This window comes from Rhincodon typus, chromosome 3 (assembly GCF_021869965.1).
Source record: "Rhincodon typus isolate 14 chromosome 3, sRhiTyp1.1, whole genome shotgun sequence".
Classification (NCBI taxonomy): Eukaryota; Metazoa; Chordata; class Chondrichthyes; order Orectolobiformes; family Rhincodontidae; genus Rhincodon; species Rhincodon typus.
In genome coordinates this window covers 120478476-120494608 of record NC_063334.1, presented here as the reverse complement: position 1 = coordinate 120494608, position 16133 = coordinate 120478476, and the positions used below count along the sequence as shown (strand labels likewise).

The 16133-nt window shown below is 42.3% G+C and overlaps 1 protein-coding gene across 2 annotated transcripts in view; it reads left to right on the top strand.

Moving 5' to 3' along the window:
• rgs12b (regulator of G protein signaling 12b) overlaps positions 1 to 14621 on the top strand; it is a 199111-nt gene extending 184490 nt beyond the window's left edge. For both annotated transcript variants that reach the window (XM_020526970.2, XM_048595116.1), the window contains exon 18: positions 12713 to 14621. In XM_020526970.2, coding sequence (XP_020382559.2) covers positions 12713 to 13071 — 359 coding nt within the window. In that variant the 3' untranslated portion in view covers positions 13072 to 14621. The remainder of the gene's footprint in view (positions 1 to 12712) is intronic.
• Positions 14622 to 16133: the final 1512 nt, after the last annotated feature.

Here is a 16133-nt window from a genome sequence, read left to right as displayed (position 1 = left end):
TGGGAGATTGTTGAAGCTAAAACATTAGATCTTTCAAGAAAGGTGTAGAACTAAAGGAATCAAAGGTTATAGAGAAAATGTGGGAACAGGGCACTGAGTTTGGCTGATTAGCCATGATCATATTGAATGGCATATTGGACTCATAGGGCCAAATGACCCACTCCTGCTTACATATTCTATATCCCTATGTCCACAGACTTAGGCATCTGATATGTGCCAGATTCTAAGAGCACCCATGGCTACTGGATGCTTCTGTACTTCAATGCTGCACCTTAGGGCTTAATGACAAATGATCATTTTAATGCTGCAGCAAGGCCACTGCTCAGGAACATGCATGCAACTCATGGACTGACCCAGGCTGTATCTCAGGCCTGTTCACTTGCTTTCATAGTGCTCATTCACTTTGAGGATCGGTGCCTTGCTTTGCATTTTGTGCCTTGCCCCTCAGCTAGAGTTACCAAGCTCAAGGTACTGCTGTTTTGCCATGCTAAAAATCTATCAGAATTACACAGGATAGATGTAGAAAGGATGTTACCAATGATGAGCGAGTCCAGAACTAGGGGTCACAATCTAAGGATACAGCGTGAGCCATTAGAACTGAGATGAGGAGAAATTTCTTCACCCAGAGAGTGGTGAACCCTGTGGAAGATGGATATAGCCCTTTGGGCTAAAGGGAGCTGTAGTGATTTGAAACCAGGACCAAGTTGATCTCGTTGACAGGAGTTTCAGAAGGTCTTCTCATTTGAGGGACTGGCGAGGTGGTGGCATAATGGTAATATCACTGGATTTGTAATCCAGAGCCCTGGTCTATTTTTTTTGAAATAGGGGCATCTAATGCCAATCTTGTATTTATGAGTGGTGCAGTGGTTAGCACTGCTGCCTGACGGCTCCAGGGACCCGGGTTCGATTCTAGGCTTCAGCAACTGTCTGTGTGGAGTTTGCACGTTCTCCTCATGTCTGTGTGGGTTTCTGCCGGATGCTCTGGTTTCCTCCCCAAGTCCAAAATGTGCAGGTTAGGTGGATTGGCCTTGGGAAATGACCCCAATGTGTAGGCAAGGTGAATTAACCATAACAAATGCAGGATTACTGGGTTTCAGTAGGATGATCTTCAGAGGGTCAGTGCAGACTTGATGGGCCATTTTCTTTTGCTAATCTTTACATTTTTACATACCAAGAGAAACGTTTACAGTCTAATTGTTCTTATTCAATCATTCTTCTCTTAACGTTTTTCTTGGTTTTCATTTACAGAATTCTATAAACTTCCCAATCTTCAGATTTTATACTTAGCAACTTTATAGAATTTTTCTTTTGATCTAATAAAGTTCTTGATTTCTGTTGTTAGCCATGGTTGGATCATTAGTGTTGTATAAAAAGAATGTATTTTTGAAGTAAACTTTTTTTAGAGGTTTAGAGGAGTTTTCAGAAAAGTTTATTTCACCTAGATGATGGTAGGTATCTGGAACCCATTGTCTGAAGGGGTGGTAGAGGCAGAAACCTAGATAAAATTGAACATATATTTGGATGAATACTCTAAATGTGACAGCATACAAGGCTATGGGCCAAGTGCTGGGAAATGGAATTAAAGTAGATAGTAGATGACTACATCAGGTATGAGACAGCCCGATTGTGTATGTAGTTGGAGGACTTTGGAGGTAATGTGAGAACAGTGTAGAAGGGAAAAGGTGCTTTTTGATTGCTTTTTTGGCTCCTAGTTTGAAAGGATTTTTTGACAGGATGAAGCTCAGGATCAGGGGCCCAGTACAAAAGAAAAAGTGACAATCACATGAAAACCATAAGGTCACAGGTTGGTAATAGCTGCTAATTTGACTATATTATAGGTTACCTTTGGATTGAAGGTAAATATGAAAAGTATTTACAGATTACAAAGTAAAAGACCAGTAGGAAATTTTAAAAAATATAATAACTGAGTAAATAAAATACACATGCAGGGCCAGGTGATGTGTTGTACCTGTATGATATGGGAGCTAGCGGTCTCCATTGTGGTTCATAGTGACTACATCTGTAGCAAGTGTTAGTTGTTTGAGGAACTCTGGCTCAGATTAATGATCTAGAATCTGAGCTTCAAACATATCAGGGAGGGGGAGAGTTATCTGGATGCTGTATTTCAGGAGGCAGTCACACCCCTTAGATTAATTACCTCGAATTTGGTCAGTAGTCAGGGATAGGAAGATGCGACTATGAGCGAGGTAGGTGGAGGGATCTAGGAGGTAGTGCCGAAGGATTCTCAGTCCTTGAGCTTGTCTAATAGGTTTGAGATTCTTTCTCCCCGTGTGTATGAGAGCAGGGTCTGTAGGCACTGTGGTGCAGGGACCCATTCAAGTGGGGTAGAAAAGTGAAATGTAGTTGTAATCGGGAATAGTATAGTCAGGGGAATGGGCACTGTTTACTGTGGCCAGGATTGAATGTGGCTGCGTTGCCTGCCTGGTGCCAAGGTTCAGGATACCTCATCAGGGTTATAGAGGCACCTGGAGTAGGAGGAGAAAGATCCAGTTGTAATGGCCCATGTAGGTACCAATGACATAGGCAGAAAGAGGAAAGAGATTCTGCTGAGGGAATATGAGCAGCTAGGGGATAAACTGAAAAGCAGAACTGAAAAGATAATAATCTCCGCTTACTACCTGAGGCATGACCTAACTGACAATGGGTCAACAAAGTTAAAGAAGTAAACCCATGGCTCAAAGTTCGGTGTTGGAGAAATGGGTTTGAATTCATAGGACATTAGCACCCATACTGGGGAAGGAGGGAGCTGTTCTGATGGGACTGGCTCCAACTAAATCATGCTTGAACCAGAGTCCTGGTGATTTGGATAATTGTGGGAAGGGTGTTCAATTGCACAGAAAATTGTGGAAAAAGGTAAAGGAGGGGAGGGCTCAGCAGGGGCTATTTAAGTTTCTAGAACAAGTAATAGGATTGAGAGTATGGAAAGGGTCAGGAGGTTCGGGGTTAAGGGTTAGTGGAGGCGACTTTAATCCAGAGACCCAATTAATGTTTGAATCCGGCGTCAGTAGAATTTGAATTCAGTAAAAATCTGGAATTGGGAGTCTAATGATGATGCCATGAAACCATTGCTGATTGTTGAAATAACCCATTTGGTTCACTAATGTCCTTTAGGGAATGAAATTGTTGTCCATACCTGGCCTGGACTACACATGACTCCATACCTACAACAATGTAGTTGTCTCTTAACTGCTGTCTGGGATGGGCAATAAATGCGGGCCTAGCTAGTGATGTCCTCATCCTGTGAATGAACAAAGAAAAAGGAATGTAACTTAAGGCAACTATGAAGTGGGGGTGGTGGGGGGGTAATGTCCATGTTTGACTGAGGGTGTTGTGCTTAAATGCACATTGTATATAAAACAAGGTAAATGAGCTTGTTGTGCAGATTGAAATTGGCAGGTATAATGTGGCAGGCATCACAGAGACATGGCTACAAAGGAATCAGGGCTGGCAATTAAGTATTCAAGAATGTGGGTTCTATCAAAAGAATGGGCAGAGAGTGGGGTTGCCATATTAGTAAGAAATTAAATCAAAAGCAAGAGGTGCTGTAGAGTCAGAAGGCATAGAATCTATGTTGGTCGAATTGAAGGACTGCAAAGGGAAAAAGACCCCAATGTGAGTTATGTGCAGGCCTCCTAGCAGTAGTCAGGAAGTGGGACTGAAAATAAATGAGATAGAAAGGGCATTATTACAAAAATCATATGCACATGGATTGGGGAAATCAGGTTGTAGCAGATCCCAAGAAAAGGAATTCATGGGATAGCTAGAAGATGCTTTTTTGGAGTAGCTTGTGGTAGAGCCCACTACAAATCAGCCACTACTCTATTTGGTGATGTATGATGAGGCAGACTTGATTAGGTGAAGGAAGCCCTAGGGACAGTGACCATCATATGATAGAATTCACCCTGCAGTTTGAGATGAAGAAAGTGAATCAAATGTAATTGTATTGCAGGTGAATAAAGATAATTACAAAGACATGAGGGAGGAGCTGACCAGAGTTGATTGGAAGGGGAACCTAGCATGGAAGATGATGGAGCAACAATGGCACGAGTTCCTGGGGGTATTTGGGAGGCACAGCAGAAATTCATTCCAAGGAAGAAGAAACATACAAAGGGGTGAAAGAGGCAGCCATGCCTAGCAAGGGAAGTCAGGAACCAGCAAAGGAAAAAGCATTCAATGTGGTGAAGGTTAGTGGGAAGCCAGAGGTTGGGAAGTCCTTAAAAACCAGCAGAGGATAATTATAAAAGCAACAAGGGAAAAGAAGATGAATATGAGAGTAAGCTAGCTAGTAATACAAAAGAAGAATGCAAGAGTTTTTAAAAAAATCTAAAATGTAAGAGGGAGACAAGAGTGGACATTGGACTGCTGTATAATGAGGCTGGAGAAATACTAATGGGGAACAAAGAAATAGCAGAGGAACTGAATAAGTGCTTTGTATCAGTCATCACTGTGGAGGACACTGTGGCAGACCAGTACTTCAAGAGAGTCAGGAGTCAGTAGTTAGTGTAGTGGCCACCACTAAGAAGAAGATGCTCTAGGAGCTGAAAGACCTGAAGGTGGATAAATCACATGGACCAGATGGACTACATCCCAAAAAACAGAGTTAACGTTTCAGGTCCGGTGACCCTCAGAAAACCTCTGAGGAAGAGTCACCAGACCCGAAATGTTAACTCTGTTCTTTCCTTCACAGATGCTGCCAGACCTGCTGAGCTTTTCCAGCAACTTTGTTTTTGTGCAAAATGTAACACCCTTGTTTAAGAAGGGAGGGAGGCAGAAGATGGGAACTTATAGGCCAGTTAGCTTGACCTCTGTTTTTGGTAAAATTTTAGAGTTCATTATTCAGGATGAGATTGCAGAGTAGTTGGAAGTTCATGGTAAAATAGGGCTGAGTCAGCGCGGCTTTGTCAAGGGAAAGTCATCCCTGACAAATCTGTTAGAATTCTTTGAGGAGGTAATGAGCAAATTAGACAAAAGGAAGCCAGTGGATGTGATCTAATTCGAATTCCAGATGCCCTTTGACAAGGTGCTACACAGGAGACTACTCAATAAGATAAGACTCCATGGTGTTAGGGGCAAGGTACTGTCATGGATAGAGGATTGGCTCACTGGCAAAAGGCAGAGAGTGGTGAGAAAAGGATCTTTTTCAGTATAGTAGCCATTGATGGAGTTCCGTGATTAGTGAGGGTCGGTATTATACATTAATCATCTGAATGAAGGAACTGAGGGTATTGTTGTTAAGTTTGGAGATGACACAAAGATAAGTGGAGGGACAGGTAGGGTTGAGGAGATGGGGAGGCTGCAGAAGGACTTGGACAAGCTGGGAGATTGGGTAAAGAAGTGGCAGATGGAATACAATGTTGGAAAGTGTGAGGTTATGCACTTTGGTATGAAGAATAGAAGCATAGAATATTTTCTAAATGGGGAAAGGCTTCAGAAATCTGAAGCACAAAGGAACTTGGAAGACCTAGCTGAGGATTTTCTTAAGTTTAATGTGCAGGTTCAGTTGGCAGTTAGGAAGCCAAATGAAATGTTGGTATTCATTTTGAGAGGGCTAGATTACAAGAGCAGAGATGTAATGTTGAGACTATATAAGGCTCTGGACAGACTGCATTTGGAATATTGTGAGCAGTGTGGGGCCCCATATCTGCTGAGCTGGTATTGGAGGGGGTCCACAGTAGCTTTATAAGAATGATCCTGAGGGTGAAGGGCTTATTATATGAGGAAAAGTTAAGGACTCTGGGTCTGTGCTCGATGGAGGATAACGGGCGATCTGATTAAAACTTACAGAATACCTAGAGGCCTGGATAGAGTTGACATGGAAAAGATGTTTCCACTAGTAGGAGAGACAAGAACTCGAGGGCATGGCCTCAGAGTGAAGGGACAACTCTGTAGAACTGAGATATGGAGGGATTTCTTTAGGTAGAGTGTGGTGAATCTATTGAACTCGGAGCCACAGAAGGCGTGGAGGCCAAGTCAAGGAATACATTTAAGACTGAGATAGATACGTTCTTGATTAGTAAGGGGCTCATACTTTATGGGGAAAAGGCAGGAGAATGGGCTTGAGAAACATATCAGCCATGGTCGAAGCAGACTTGACAGACTGAATGGCTAATTCTGCTCCTATATCTTATGGTCTATGACTATGCCAATCCTCTGTCCATACCAGTATCTTGCCCCTAACACCATGGGCTTTTATTTAAATATTAGCGATTGTCTGGTTTGGCCTATATGTTACTTCAGAGCACAGCAACGTAGTTGACACTTAACTGCCCTTTCAAGTGGGCCAAGTAAGTTCAAGGGCAATTAGAGATGGACACAAATAATGGGCTTCAAAATGATATCAAATCCCATGAAAAAATATTTTGAAAATGTTCTTATAATCATATGAAAATGATTCCTCTGACAGTTAGTTCTTATAATTCTGAGTCAACTGGTTTGTCATTGTTTGTCAACTGGTGAGAATAGTATTTCAGTGTTGAACTACGGTTGAAGTAATTTGTACAGAATTATAAGAAAAGAAATGCAGGCTCTGGAGAATGTGCACACAGGATTAGTAAGGAGGATACCTGAACTGAGAAGCAATAATTATCAGAAAAGACTGAACACTTTTCAGAATTCCAGCATCTACAATATTTTGCTTTTATATGAAACTATCATTGATTATTGTAACAATCACTAATGTCCTTTAGGGAAGGAAATCTGCCATTTGGATCTGGCCTGACCTACATGTGACTGCAGACCCACAGCGATATGGCTGACTCTTAATTGCCCATTGAATTGGCTTAAAGAGCCACTCAGTTCACGAGCAGTTAGGAATGGCCAACACGTCTATCTTGCCAGTGATGCCTATGAAAGAATAAAGAAACGAAAATCAGAAATAAAGTAAGGATAGTCAAAGTGCGAAATCATCTATTATTCATTTGAATTCACCATTGCAGTTCAGCAAATTCACTTTAAATTCTGACTCATTGAATAACATTTCAAACCCTGAATAGCAACTACTCACGTTATTTACATGTGAAAACATTGCCCATATGTCCCAGAGATTCTCTTGCTATATGTACATTTAATTTATACAGTATTGAGGCTTTTATTATGATGATTTTGCAGGTCCCTATTCTATTGACTGTGATTCATGATGATTCACATTTAATGATGATTCATAGTAAAGCCTTTGCTGTGACATGAGTTTGGAATGTGTTCAAATCAAAATAAACCATCTCTACTGTTTAGAAGGACAAAAACATATTAACATCCCATACCTTACAGTCTTCTCATGCAACTGTCCCAGATTTTTCACCATAGCCCATGTCGTTCTGGGCCTTTGCCAGACTGGTGAATTTATTGGACCATGGGAAATCATGTGGGAATTTTTAAATGGCACCAGAAGCATTTGTCCCTATATGAGGTGGAAGCATTTTTTATGACTCCCACACCCAGCTGTGAGAAACAAAATAAATATTTTTACTGAAGTGTCCAACAAAAGTACACTCTGAATTATTCCAGTTAAAAAAAGCGCTTCACTAAAATAAATGTCAATGCAGAATGGGCTTGTGCACGCTATAGCCTCGTTGCTTCAACAATGTCTTTACATAAATCAACACTGGAACTGGAACCATATTACTGGTGCCAGACCATAGAGATTGCTGGTCTGGAGAATGTTGGATTAGGGAAATATTGCTATGAGAACAATGGAGAAGTAGTATCAGTTACACAAGTGGTCCTATTAATTTGATGTGCATCTAAAAGAATGTCTTATTGGAGAAAATAGTAACAATATATTTCATGTGGGACCATGAGATTACACTTCACAAATTTACACCCATTGAAGAATTTTGTGTACCAGGTACACATCTATCCCCTCTGGGATATGTTCAGAAATTGAATATGAGATGTCAGAATGTAAAATGTAGCTGTGTGGTGCTAATTAGACTGAAGCACATTAAAGTCCATTGGACAAGACTATCCCTGGTTGGCAGTTCATGGCAAGGATGTGTGCAGTGTTTCATGAGGCACACCTCTGTAAAGTGTTGTAAAACATAAACAACCAGGTTGCTCTTGCCAAATGAGTACACAATGCCTCTGGAACTGTGATAGCTTAATATCATTATGCTGTGCAATTCATAATGTCATGCCAAGTGGCAGACAAAACCCCTCTGTGGTATATATGCCTGCTGACGCTACAGAATATGAAAAAGGAGCCTCTACAATTTTAATTTGAAAAACATGCAATGAAAAACAGGTTTAATTTTGTATTACTGGTAAGCATGGCAGATGGCAAGAAACCAAGTGCCATTGAAACAAAATTTACTAATCAAACATAAAATTTTGTCTAGCATATATATCTGATTGTAGTTAATAATGCTGAAGACCACATGCCTCACAATGCAAATGTAATTCATGAATTCTTGTTGCTTTCTTCAATCAATTTTGTGTTAGTCGCTGGGGAGTTTATTTGCTAATTCAGTATTGATTTGGCTATATCACAAGAAGGAATGACCAAAGACCCAAAAGAAAGATTTTAACTTGTATATTGCCTTTCATGTCCCAAAGACTTCATACTAAACAGCGTACGTTTCAAGTGGTGCGTAGCCAAACATGGCAGTTAACTTGCACGCACTAAGGTCCTTTCAGCTAGAAAGTAAGAAGAATATTAAGTTAATCTTTTGTAATACTTGTTCAGACAAACATGGTTTAGATGGTTTTATGTGTAGAGTTTTGATTGCCCTGCTATAGGAAGGATGTTATTAAATTGGAGAGGGTTCAGAAAAGATTTACCAGAATGTAACCAGGACTGGAGGGTTTGAATTATAAGGAGAGGCTAGATAGGCTGGGACTTTTTTCACTGAGGCATTGGAGGTTGAGGGGTGACCTTGTGGTGGTTTATAAAATCATGAGGGGTATAGATAAAGTGAATAGAAAAGGTCTTTTCCCTAGGGTAGGGGAGTTCAAAACTAGGGGACATATTTTTAAAGTGAGAGGAGAAAGGTTTAAAAGGGCCTGAGGGGCAACTTTTTCACACAGAGGGTGGTTTGTAGGCAGAATAAATTGCCAGATGAAGTGATAGATGCAGGTAAAGTTACAATACTTAAAAGACTTGCTTAACAAGAATTTATCCAGCTCTGACTTTAAAATATTTAAGGATCTGCTTCCACCACTATTTAGTAAGCTCCAAAGACTCATGACGCTCTGGGAGGTGAAATGAACAATCCCTGTTTTTTTTAATCAGAGACTGCTTTTTTTAGAGGCTTTGATAAGAGGAAACATCATCACCATACTTACCGTGCCAAGTTGCCTCAGGATCTGAGGAAACATTGTTACCATACCTACTGTGCCAAGACCCCTCAAGATCTTGTATGTTTCATTCAAGTCACCTCTTACTGTCCCAAACTCCACTGGATATAAGGCTAGCCAATTGGATCTTACCCAACAGGGCAACCCTCTCAGTCCTGATATTGGTCTTCCAAACCCATGACCACTTCCATCCGGAAGGACAAAGATAACAGATACATGGGAACGCCACCATTTGCAACTTTCCCTCCAAGTTGGCTTAATTCTTCTTACAAATAGGAGGCAAAAGGGTGATGGTGGAGTGTTGTTTCTTTGCAGCCAATGAGCAGAGGTGTACCATGGGGATTGGTGCTGGGACCCTCGCTGTTTGTTATTTATATCAATGACTTGCATGTGAAAGTATAAGATTTAACTAGCAAGTTTGCAGATGACAAGAAAATCAAGGGAGTTTTTGATAGTGAGGAGATTGGTCTTAGATCACCTAGTAAATTGGGCAGAGTAATGGCTGGAATTTAATCCTGATACCCTGCAAGGAGATGCATTTTGGGAGGTCTAATACGGGGAGGATACATACATTGAATGGTGGGTCCCTAGGCAGTATTGAAGAATAAAGGGACCTTGGTCTGGAAGTCAATAGATCCCTGAAGCTGGGACAAAAAAAATGAGGACCAAGGAAGTCTTGTTACAGCTTTATAAAATGTTGGTTAGGCCACAGATGGAACACTGCAGTTCTGGTCACCACACTATTGGAATGACATGATTGCACTGGAGAATGTGCAGAGGAGATTCACCAGGATGTTGCCTGGGATGAAAAGTCTTAGTCTCAGGAGAAACTGGATAAGCTGGGTTTGTTTTCCTTGGAGCAGAGGAGGCTGAGGTGGGATATAATTGAGGCATACAAACTTATGAAAGACAAACATAGAGTAGATCGTGAGAATCTCTTCCCCATGGCAGATGAGTCTAAGACCAGAGGATATAAGATTAAAGTGAGGAGCGAGTGGTTCAGAGGAAATGTGAGAAAAAGAATTTTTGCCCAGAGGATGATAGGTTTGTGGAACATGCCGCCTGAGAGGGTATTGGAGGCGAGTGCTGCAACCATATTTAAAAAGCATTTGGATGAGCACTTAATTTTTTTTAGTTATTTATTCATGGGATGAGGGCGTCACCGGCCCGAGCAGCATTTATTGCCCAGAGGGCAGTTAAGAGTCAACCACATTGCTGTGGTAACAAGGTGTAGAGCTGGATGAGCACAGCAGGCCAAGCAGCATCATAGGAGCAGGAAGGCTAACGTTTCGGGCCTAGACCCTTCATCAGAAATGGGGGAGGGGTAGGAGGTTCTGAAATAAATAGGGAGAGAGGGGGAGGCGGATAGAAGATGGATAGAGGAGAGGATAGGTGGAGAGGACGAGAGAGTTGCAGTGGGAGAGAGATCCCCTGAGGTTTGTCCGGAGGGATGAGGGTAACTTCTTCAGGGTAGGCATCCTTACAAGAGTCTTTGCAGTGGGGTTAAAATTGTATTAGAGATGCTGGAAAATCTGAGATAACAAGGTGTAGAGCTGGATGAACACAGCAGGCCAAGCAGCATCATAGGAGCAGAAAGGCTGACGTTTCAGGCCTAGACCCTTCATCAGAAATGGGGGAGGGGAAGGGGGTTCTGGAGTCACACATAGGCCAGATCATGTAAAGACGGCAGTTCTCTTCCCTAAAGAGCATTAGTGAACCAGATGGGTTTTTTCCTGACAATTGATTCATGGTCATCATTACACTCTTAATTCCAGATGTTTTTTATTGAATTCAAATTCCACCACCTGGTCTCCAGAACACTATCTGGTCTTGATTAACAGTGTAGTGATAATACCACTAGGTAGTTGCTGGGCATAGTAGGCTGTGGATCAAGTGTAGGTAAATAGAATTAGTGTAGTTTGGTGTTTGTTGGTAAGTGTAGATGTGGTGGGCCAAAGGGCCTGTTTCTACGCTGTATGACTTAATGACTCTGTGACTGAGGCTCTCACCATCCTGACTTGGAAATATATATTGCCCCGTTCACTGACACTGGGTTAAAATCCTGGAATTTCCTCCCTAACAAAAATGTCGGAGCCCTGACACCAAAGTCCAGTGAAACTGATACTTCCAATATGCTACACAGTTGAAGGTGCCTGTTTTCAGATTAACAAGGGAGTTGTAGATGGGATTGTGGAGTTGAAGCCACGATCAGCTCAGCTGTATTCTTGCTGAATGGTGGAACACACTCATAAGGCTGAATGGTCTGCTCGAGCTCCTAGTTCATATGAGTCATAGAGTCATACAGCATGGAAACAGACCCTTCAGTCCAACTTGTCCATGCCGACCAGACATTCCAATTTGGCCTAGTCCCATTTGCCATATCCCTCATACCCGTCCTATTCATATATCCAGATGCCTTTTAAATGTTGTAATTGTACCAGCCTCCACCACTTCCTCTGGCAGTTCGTTCTGTACATGCATCTCCCTCTGCATGAAAAAGTTACCCCTCAGGCTCTTTTTAAATCTTTTCCCTCTCACCTTAAACCTATGCCCTCTAGTTTTGGACTCCCCTGCCCTGGGAAAAGGACCTTGGCTATTCACCTTATCCATGCCCCTCATGGTTTTATAAACCTGTATAAGGTCACCCCTCAGCCGCCAGTGCTCCAGGGAGTATTCACTGTGAGCACCAATTGCTTGAAATTCTCAACACAGTTGAATGATATTCAGTTCTGGTCACCTCATTATAGGAAAGATGTGAAAGCTTTAGAGAGGGTGCAGAGGAGATTTACCAGGATGCTGCCTGGACTGGAGGGCAAGTCTTATAAGGAAGGGTTGAGGGAGCTAGGGCTTTTCTCATTGGAGCAAAGGATGAGAGGTGACTCGATAGAGGCGTACAAGATGATGAGAGGCATAGATAGAGTGGATAGTCAAAGGCTTTTTCCCAAGGCGGAAATGACTATTAAGACGGGGCATAATTTTATCGTGATTGGAGGAAGGTATAGGGGAGATGCCAGAGATAGGTTCTTCACACAGAGAGTGGTGGGCATGTGGAATGCTCTGCTGGCAGTGGCAGTGGAGTTAGATACTTTAGAGACTTTTAAGTGACTCTTAGATAGGCACATGGAGGATAGTAAAATGTAGGGTATTCAGGGTAGTTTGATCTTAGTAGGATAATAGGTCGGCACAACATCGTGGGCCGAAGGGCCTGTACTGTGCTGTACTGTTCTATGTTCTATTTAAATGTTTCTGATATGTTGCAACTTGTTAATAATGAACAAGAGCTATACATTTCATGTCTTCATTGAAAGTGCACATTTGATGGGTAAAAGCCAGTGCAATGATATTTAAACCCTGTGTTTGTCGTTATCTTAATGCGCCTGTTTTTCTTACTCCTCTAAAGATTCGATGAATGAAAGGGGAAAAGTTGCTTGGAAGAAGCCTGCTTACTTTGGACAGAATCCGAACACTCAAACAAGTGTAAACAGGACTGCTGTGGCTGCTGATGCCAACCACTCCCATGTAACACTTCCTATAAACAAGATTATTGACATCGATGGAGTGAAATCAGAAGACACCAGGACGGAAACTGACGAGTCAGATGGGAACCTGAGTTTTGAAGGCTACATTTCTGAACTGAAAAGTTGCCAAGGGAGAATGCGCACTGGAGTTTATCGGATGTCGGAGTTGCCATCGCTGATAACAGTGAAGAGTGACAGGAGTAAGACATTAGAGGCACAGCATAAGGCTACATTTGTCTGAATGTTAGTCATGTATTTTCCTTAAGAAGGGTCACAGAAATGTTGGTCTGAAGTAATATTTGGAAAATTGTGATTCAAGACAGTAATTTATTGCTAAAAACAAAATAATTAATGTGCACAATTTAGTTATCCCCAACTCCGTACCTCTTGCGTTAGTTGGGGAATGTGGAACAAAAACTTACTCACATTAAAATTGACAATTTGGAGAGGTATGGGGCAATGATGCTGGATTAATGTCATCAATTCTAGAATTTAAGTGTAGTTGCTAAAAGTAAAGAAATGAAGTGTTGGCATTTTTTCTGTAGCAACCTGTTTACACTTAACAGTCAAATTGATGGGTTAACAAAATTTCTTTGAGATCATTTTGAATGAATGCAGTTAAGTAAGTCTGGCCAATGCCTTTTCTTTTGAATATGTTCTGATGATATATCCTTGCTAAGGATGACGGCATAACTGGAAATAAATGAATGCTAATATAGATTGATAAATGATAGATAGACAGACAGGAGTTCATTCATTTGTGCTTTCATCCTCTTCTCTTGAGGTTGATTGTCATGGATTTGCACAACCTACGCTGCCCTTACACATTCCAAATGGATCAACTGCATCCAGTCCATTAAATCTGTCAGCCATTTTCTCACCTTCTATATTTCTGTTGATCTTTCCCTCCAGTGGCCCCATGATTCATTATGGCCATTAAAATATGGCAGAGAGTTACAGGTCACAGCAATGGGCTGTCCACCAGCTAGAGTGATGGTGATGACCCCACTGTAGCCACTTCTGTAAGCCCCACTGGGATTCGATGCTGATCAATGAGTGGTTACTTTCCTCTGAAGGGTCCCCTCCTGATACTTCAGGTTAAACTAACGGTTAGTGAGGTGAGGGGGCTGCTGGTTTCATGGGTAGCACAACCAGCAAACCCAGGCCAGTTCCACTATTGAACTTGTGTGTCTGACATGGTACAAAAACATTCAGCATCCGATCAAATGACCCAGCATCAGGAAGGGAGGGTGGGAGTGAGGTACCCTGAGAGCCAATACTTTGCATTGTTTCTGGCTCCCACTCCGTCGCAAACTCCTCCCACCTATGGCATGGAGCCCAGCCACAATAATGGGCCTCAGGTGGTGTCCTTCTGGCACGTCTTGGTGGGTAAGCACCCTTGCTCCAAGGAAGGCCCATTGTTGTCCACTTGGATGCCTGTGTGGCACTTAATTTGGTGGACCTCCCCAAAAAAGATGATTTACAGCTCCCCCAAGCTCTCCGTCCTGAGGGCAAGAACTCTGTCATCATCGTTAAACATAGAAAAGAAGAGCAGGAGTAAGCCATTTGGACTTTGAGCCTGCTGTGTCATTTAATATGGTCATGGCCAATCATCCATTTCAGTAGCCCCTGTTCCCACTTTCTCCCCATAATCATTGATTCCTTTTGACCTAAGAACTACATGTAACTTCTTCTGGAAAACATTCACTGTTTTAGAATCATAGAACCCCTTCAGTGCTGAAAGAGGCCATCGTCCATCGAGTTTGCGTTGACCCTCTGAAGAGCACCCGTCCCCTCCAGATCCACAACCCCCCTGCCCTATCCCTGTAACCTCCCCTTGCCCCGCCTTACTATGATAATCCACCTAACCTGCACACTTCTAGAACCTTTGGGGCAATTTAGCATGGCCAATTCACCTAACCCTCAACCCTGAATCATTTTCTGTGGTAGAGAATTCTACAGGCTCACCACTCTTTAGGTGAAGAAATTTCTCCTCATCTTAGTCCTGAATGACTTATCCCCATATCCTTGAGCTGTGGTTCTGGACTCCCTGGTCATCAGGAGCAGCCTTCCTGCTTACCCTGTCCAGTCCTGTTAGGATTTTATAGGTTTCTGTGAGAAAATGCAGCCCAGGTAGTCTGCTGGCTGCTGTTAAGGTTCCTGACTACATCAGAGGCTATTTGCTGCTGCAGCTGCTGGAATGGGGTGGGTGTCCTGAGCTCAGGAAGTGCTGATCAACCATTGTCAGTACTGGAGTAATCGTGTGGATGAGGAGGGTCACCCCGGAGCTTTAAAGCAGAGGTAGGTGATGGGACCAGTCGGGGAGTCCTCAGCGATGGAGTTAAGGGGAGGGGACGTGAGGGGGTTGATGTAAATAATAGGGGAACATCTTTCTTGCTGCTGGCAAAAGGGATAAGTCCCAGCCAGACCACAGGAATGCCTGCGAGGGTGACTGTTTGCCTACATGGCATGTTTCCTACCTTCTGCTGTTTGAATATGAGCTGTGGTGTGATATTTCACTCTTGGGAGAACATTAAGTGCTGCCTGTAAGTCTGTTCCTATGGAGTTCCTCAATAGGAAACATCCCGATGTTTCATTCCAGTGACAATAGCAGTATGGACACTGGCCCATGGGCAGTAGTCTTCATTTGTCACTTTTTTTCTTCATTCTTTCATGGGATATGGGCACCTTTTGCCTATCCCTATTTGCCCTTGAACTGAATAGCCATTTGAGAGGGCAGTTAAGAGTCAATCATATTGCTGTTGTTCCAGAAGGCATAGACTCAAGATGTGATTTCTATGACAATCAAAGATAGTTACATGGCCATGATTAGTGAGACTAGTTTTCAACTCCAGGTTTATTAATTCAAGCTAATTTCTACTAGGTGTCATTAGTGGAATTTGAACTTACGTTCCCAGAGAAATAGCAATAGCTAGGACCTCTGAATAACTACTATCTCCACTACATCACCATCTGACCCTGGATGGTTAGGTAGAGTTTTATAACAGGTTCCTCCTACCCAGCTCCTCAATATGATGAGAAAAAGCCATTCATGCCCATCTTTTGTGATAACTTCCAACAACTTAGAACACTTTGAACACCTGCATCTCTGCTCTTGTGCTGAAGTTATTTCTAATTAATTTATGATTTCTGGCTTATGATCCATTTTATTTTAAAGTATGACTCAGGATTTTCTTGGCGGGATGGAATGGTGGTGAAAGATTCAGAGGATAAATGATAAAAGCACTCCTTTCAGCTGTAAGCTGTCTTATTCTGGAATGCGCTGGCTGAAAGGGTGGTGTT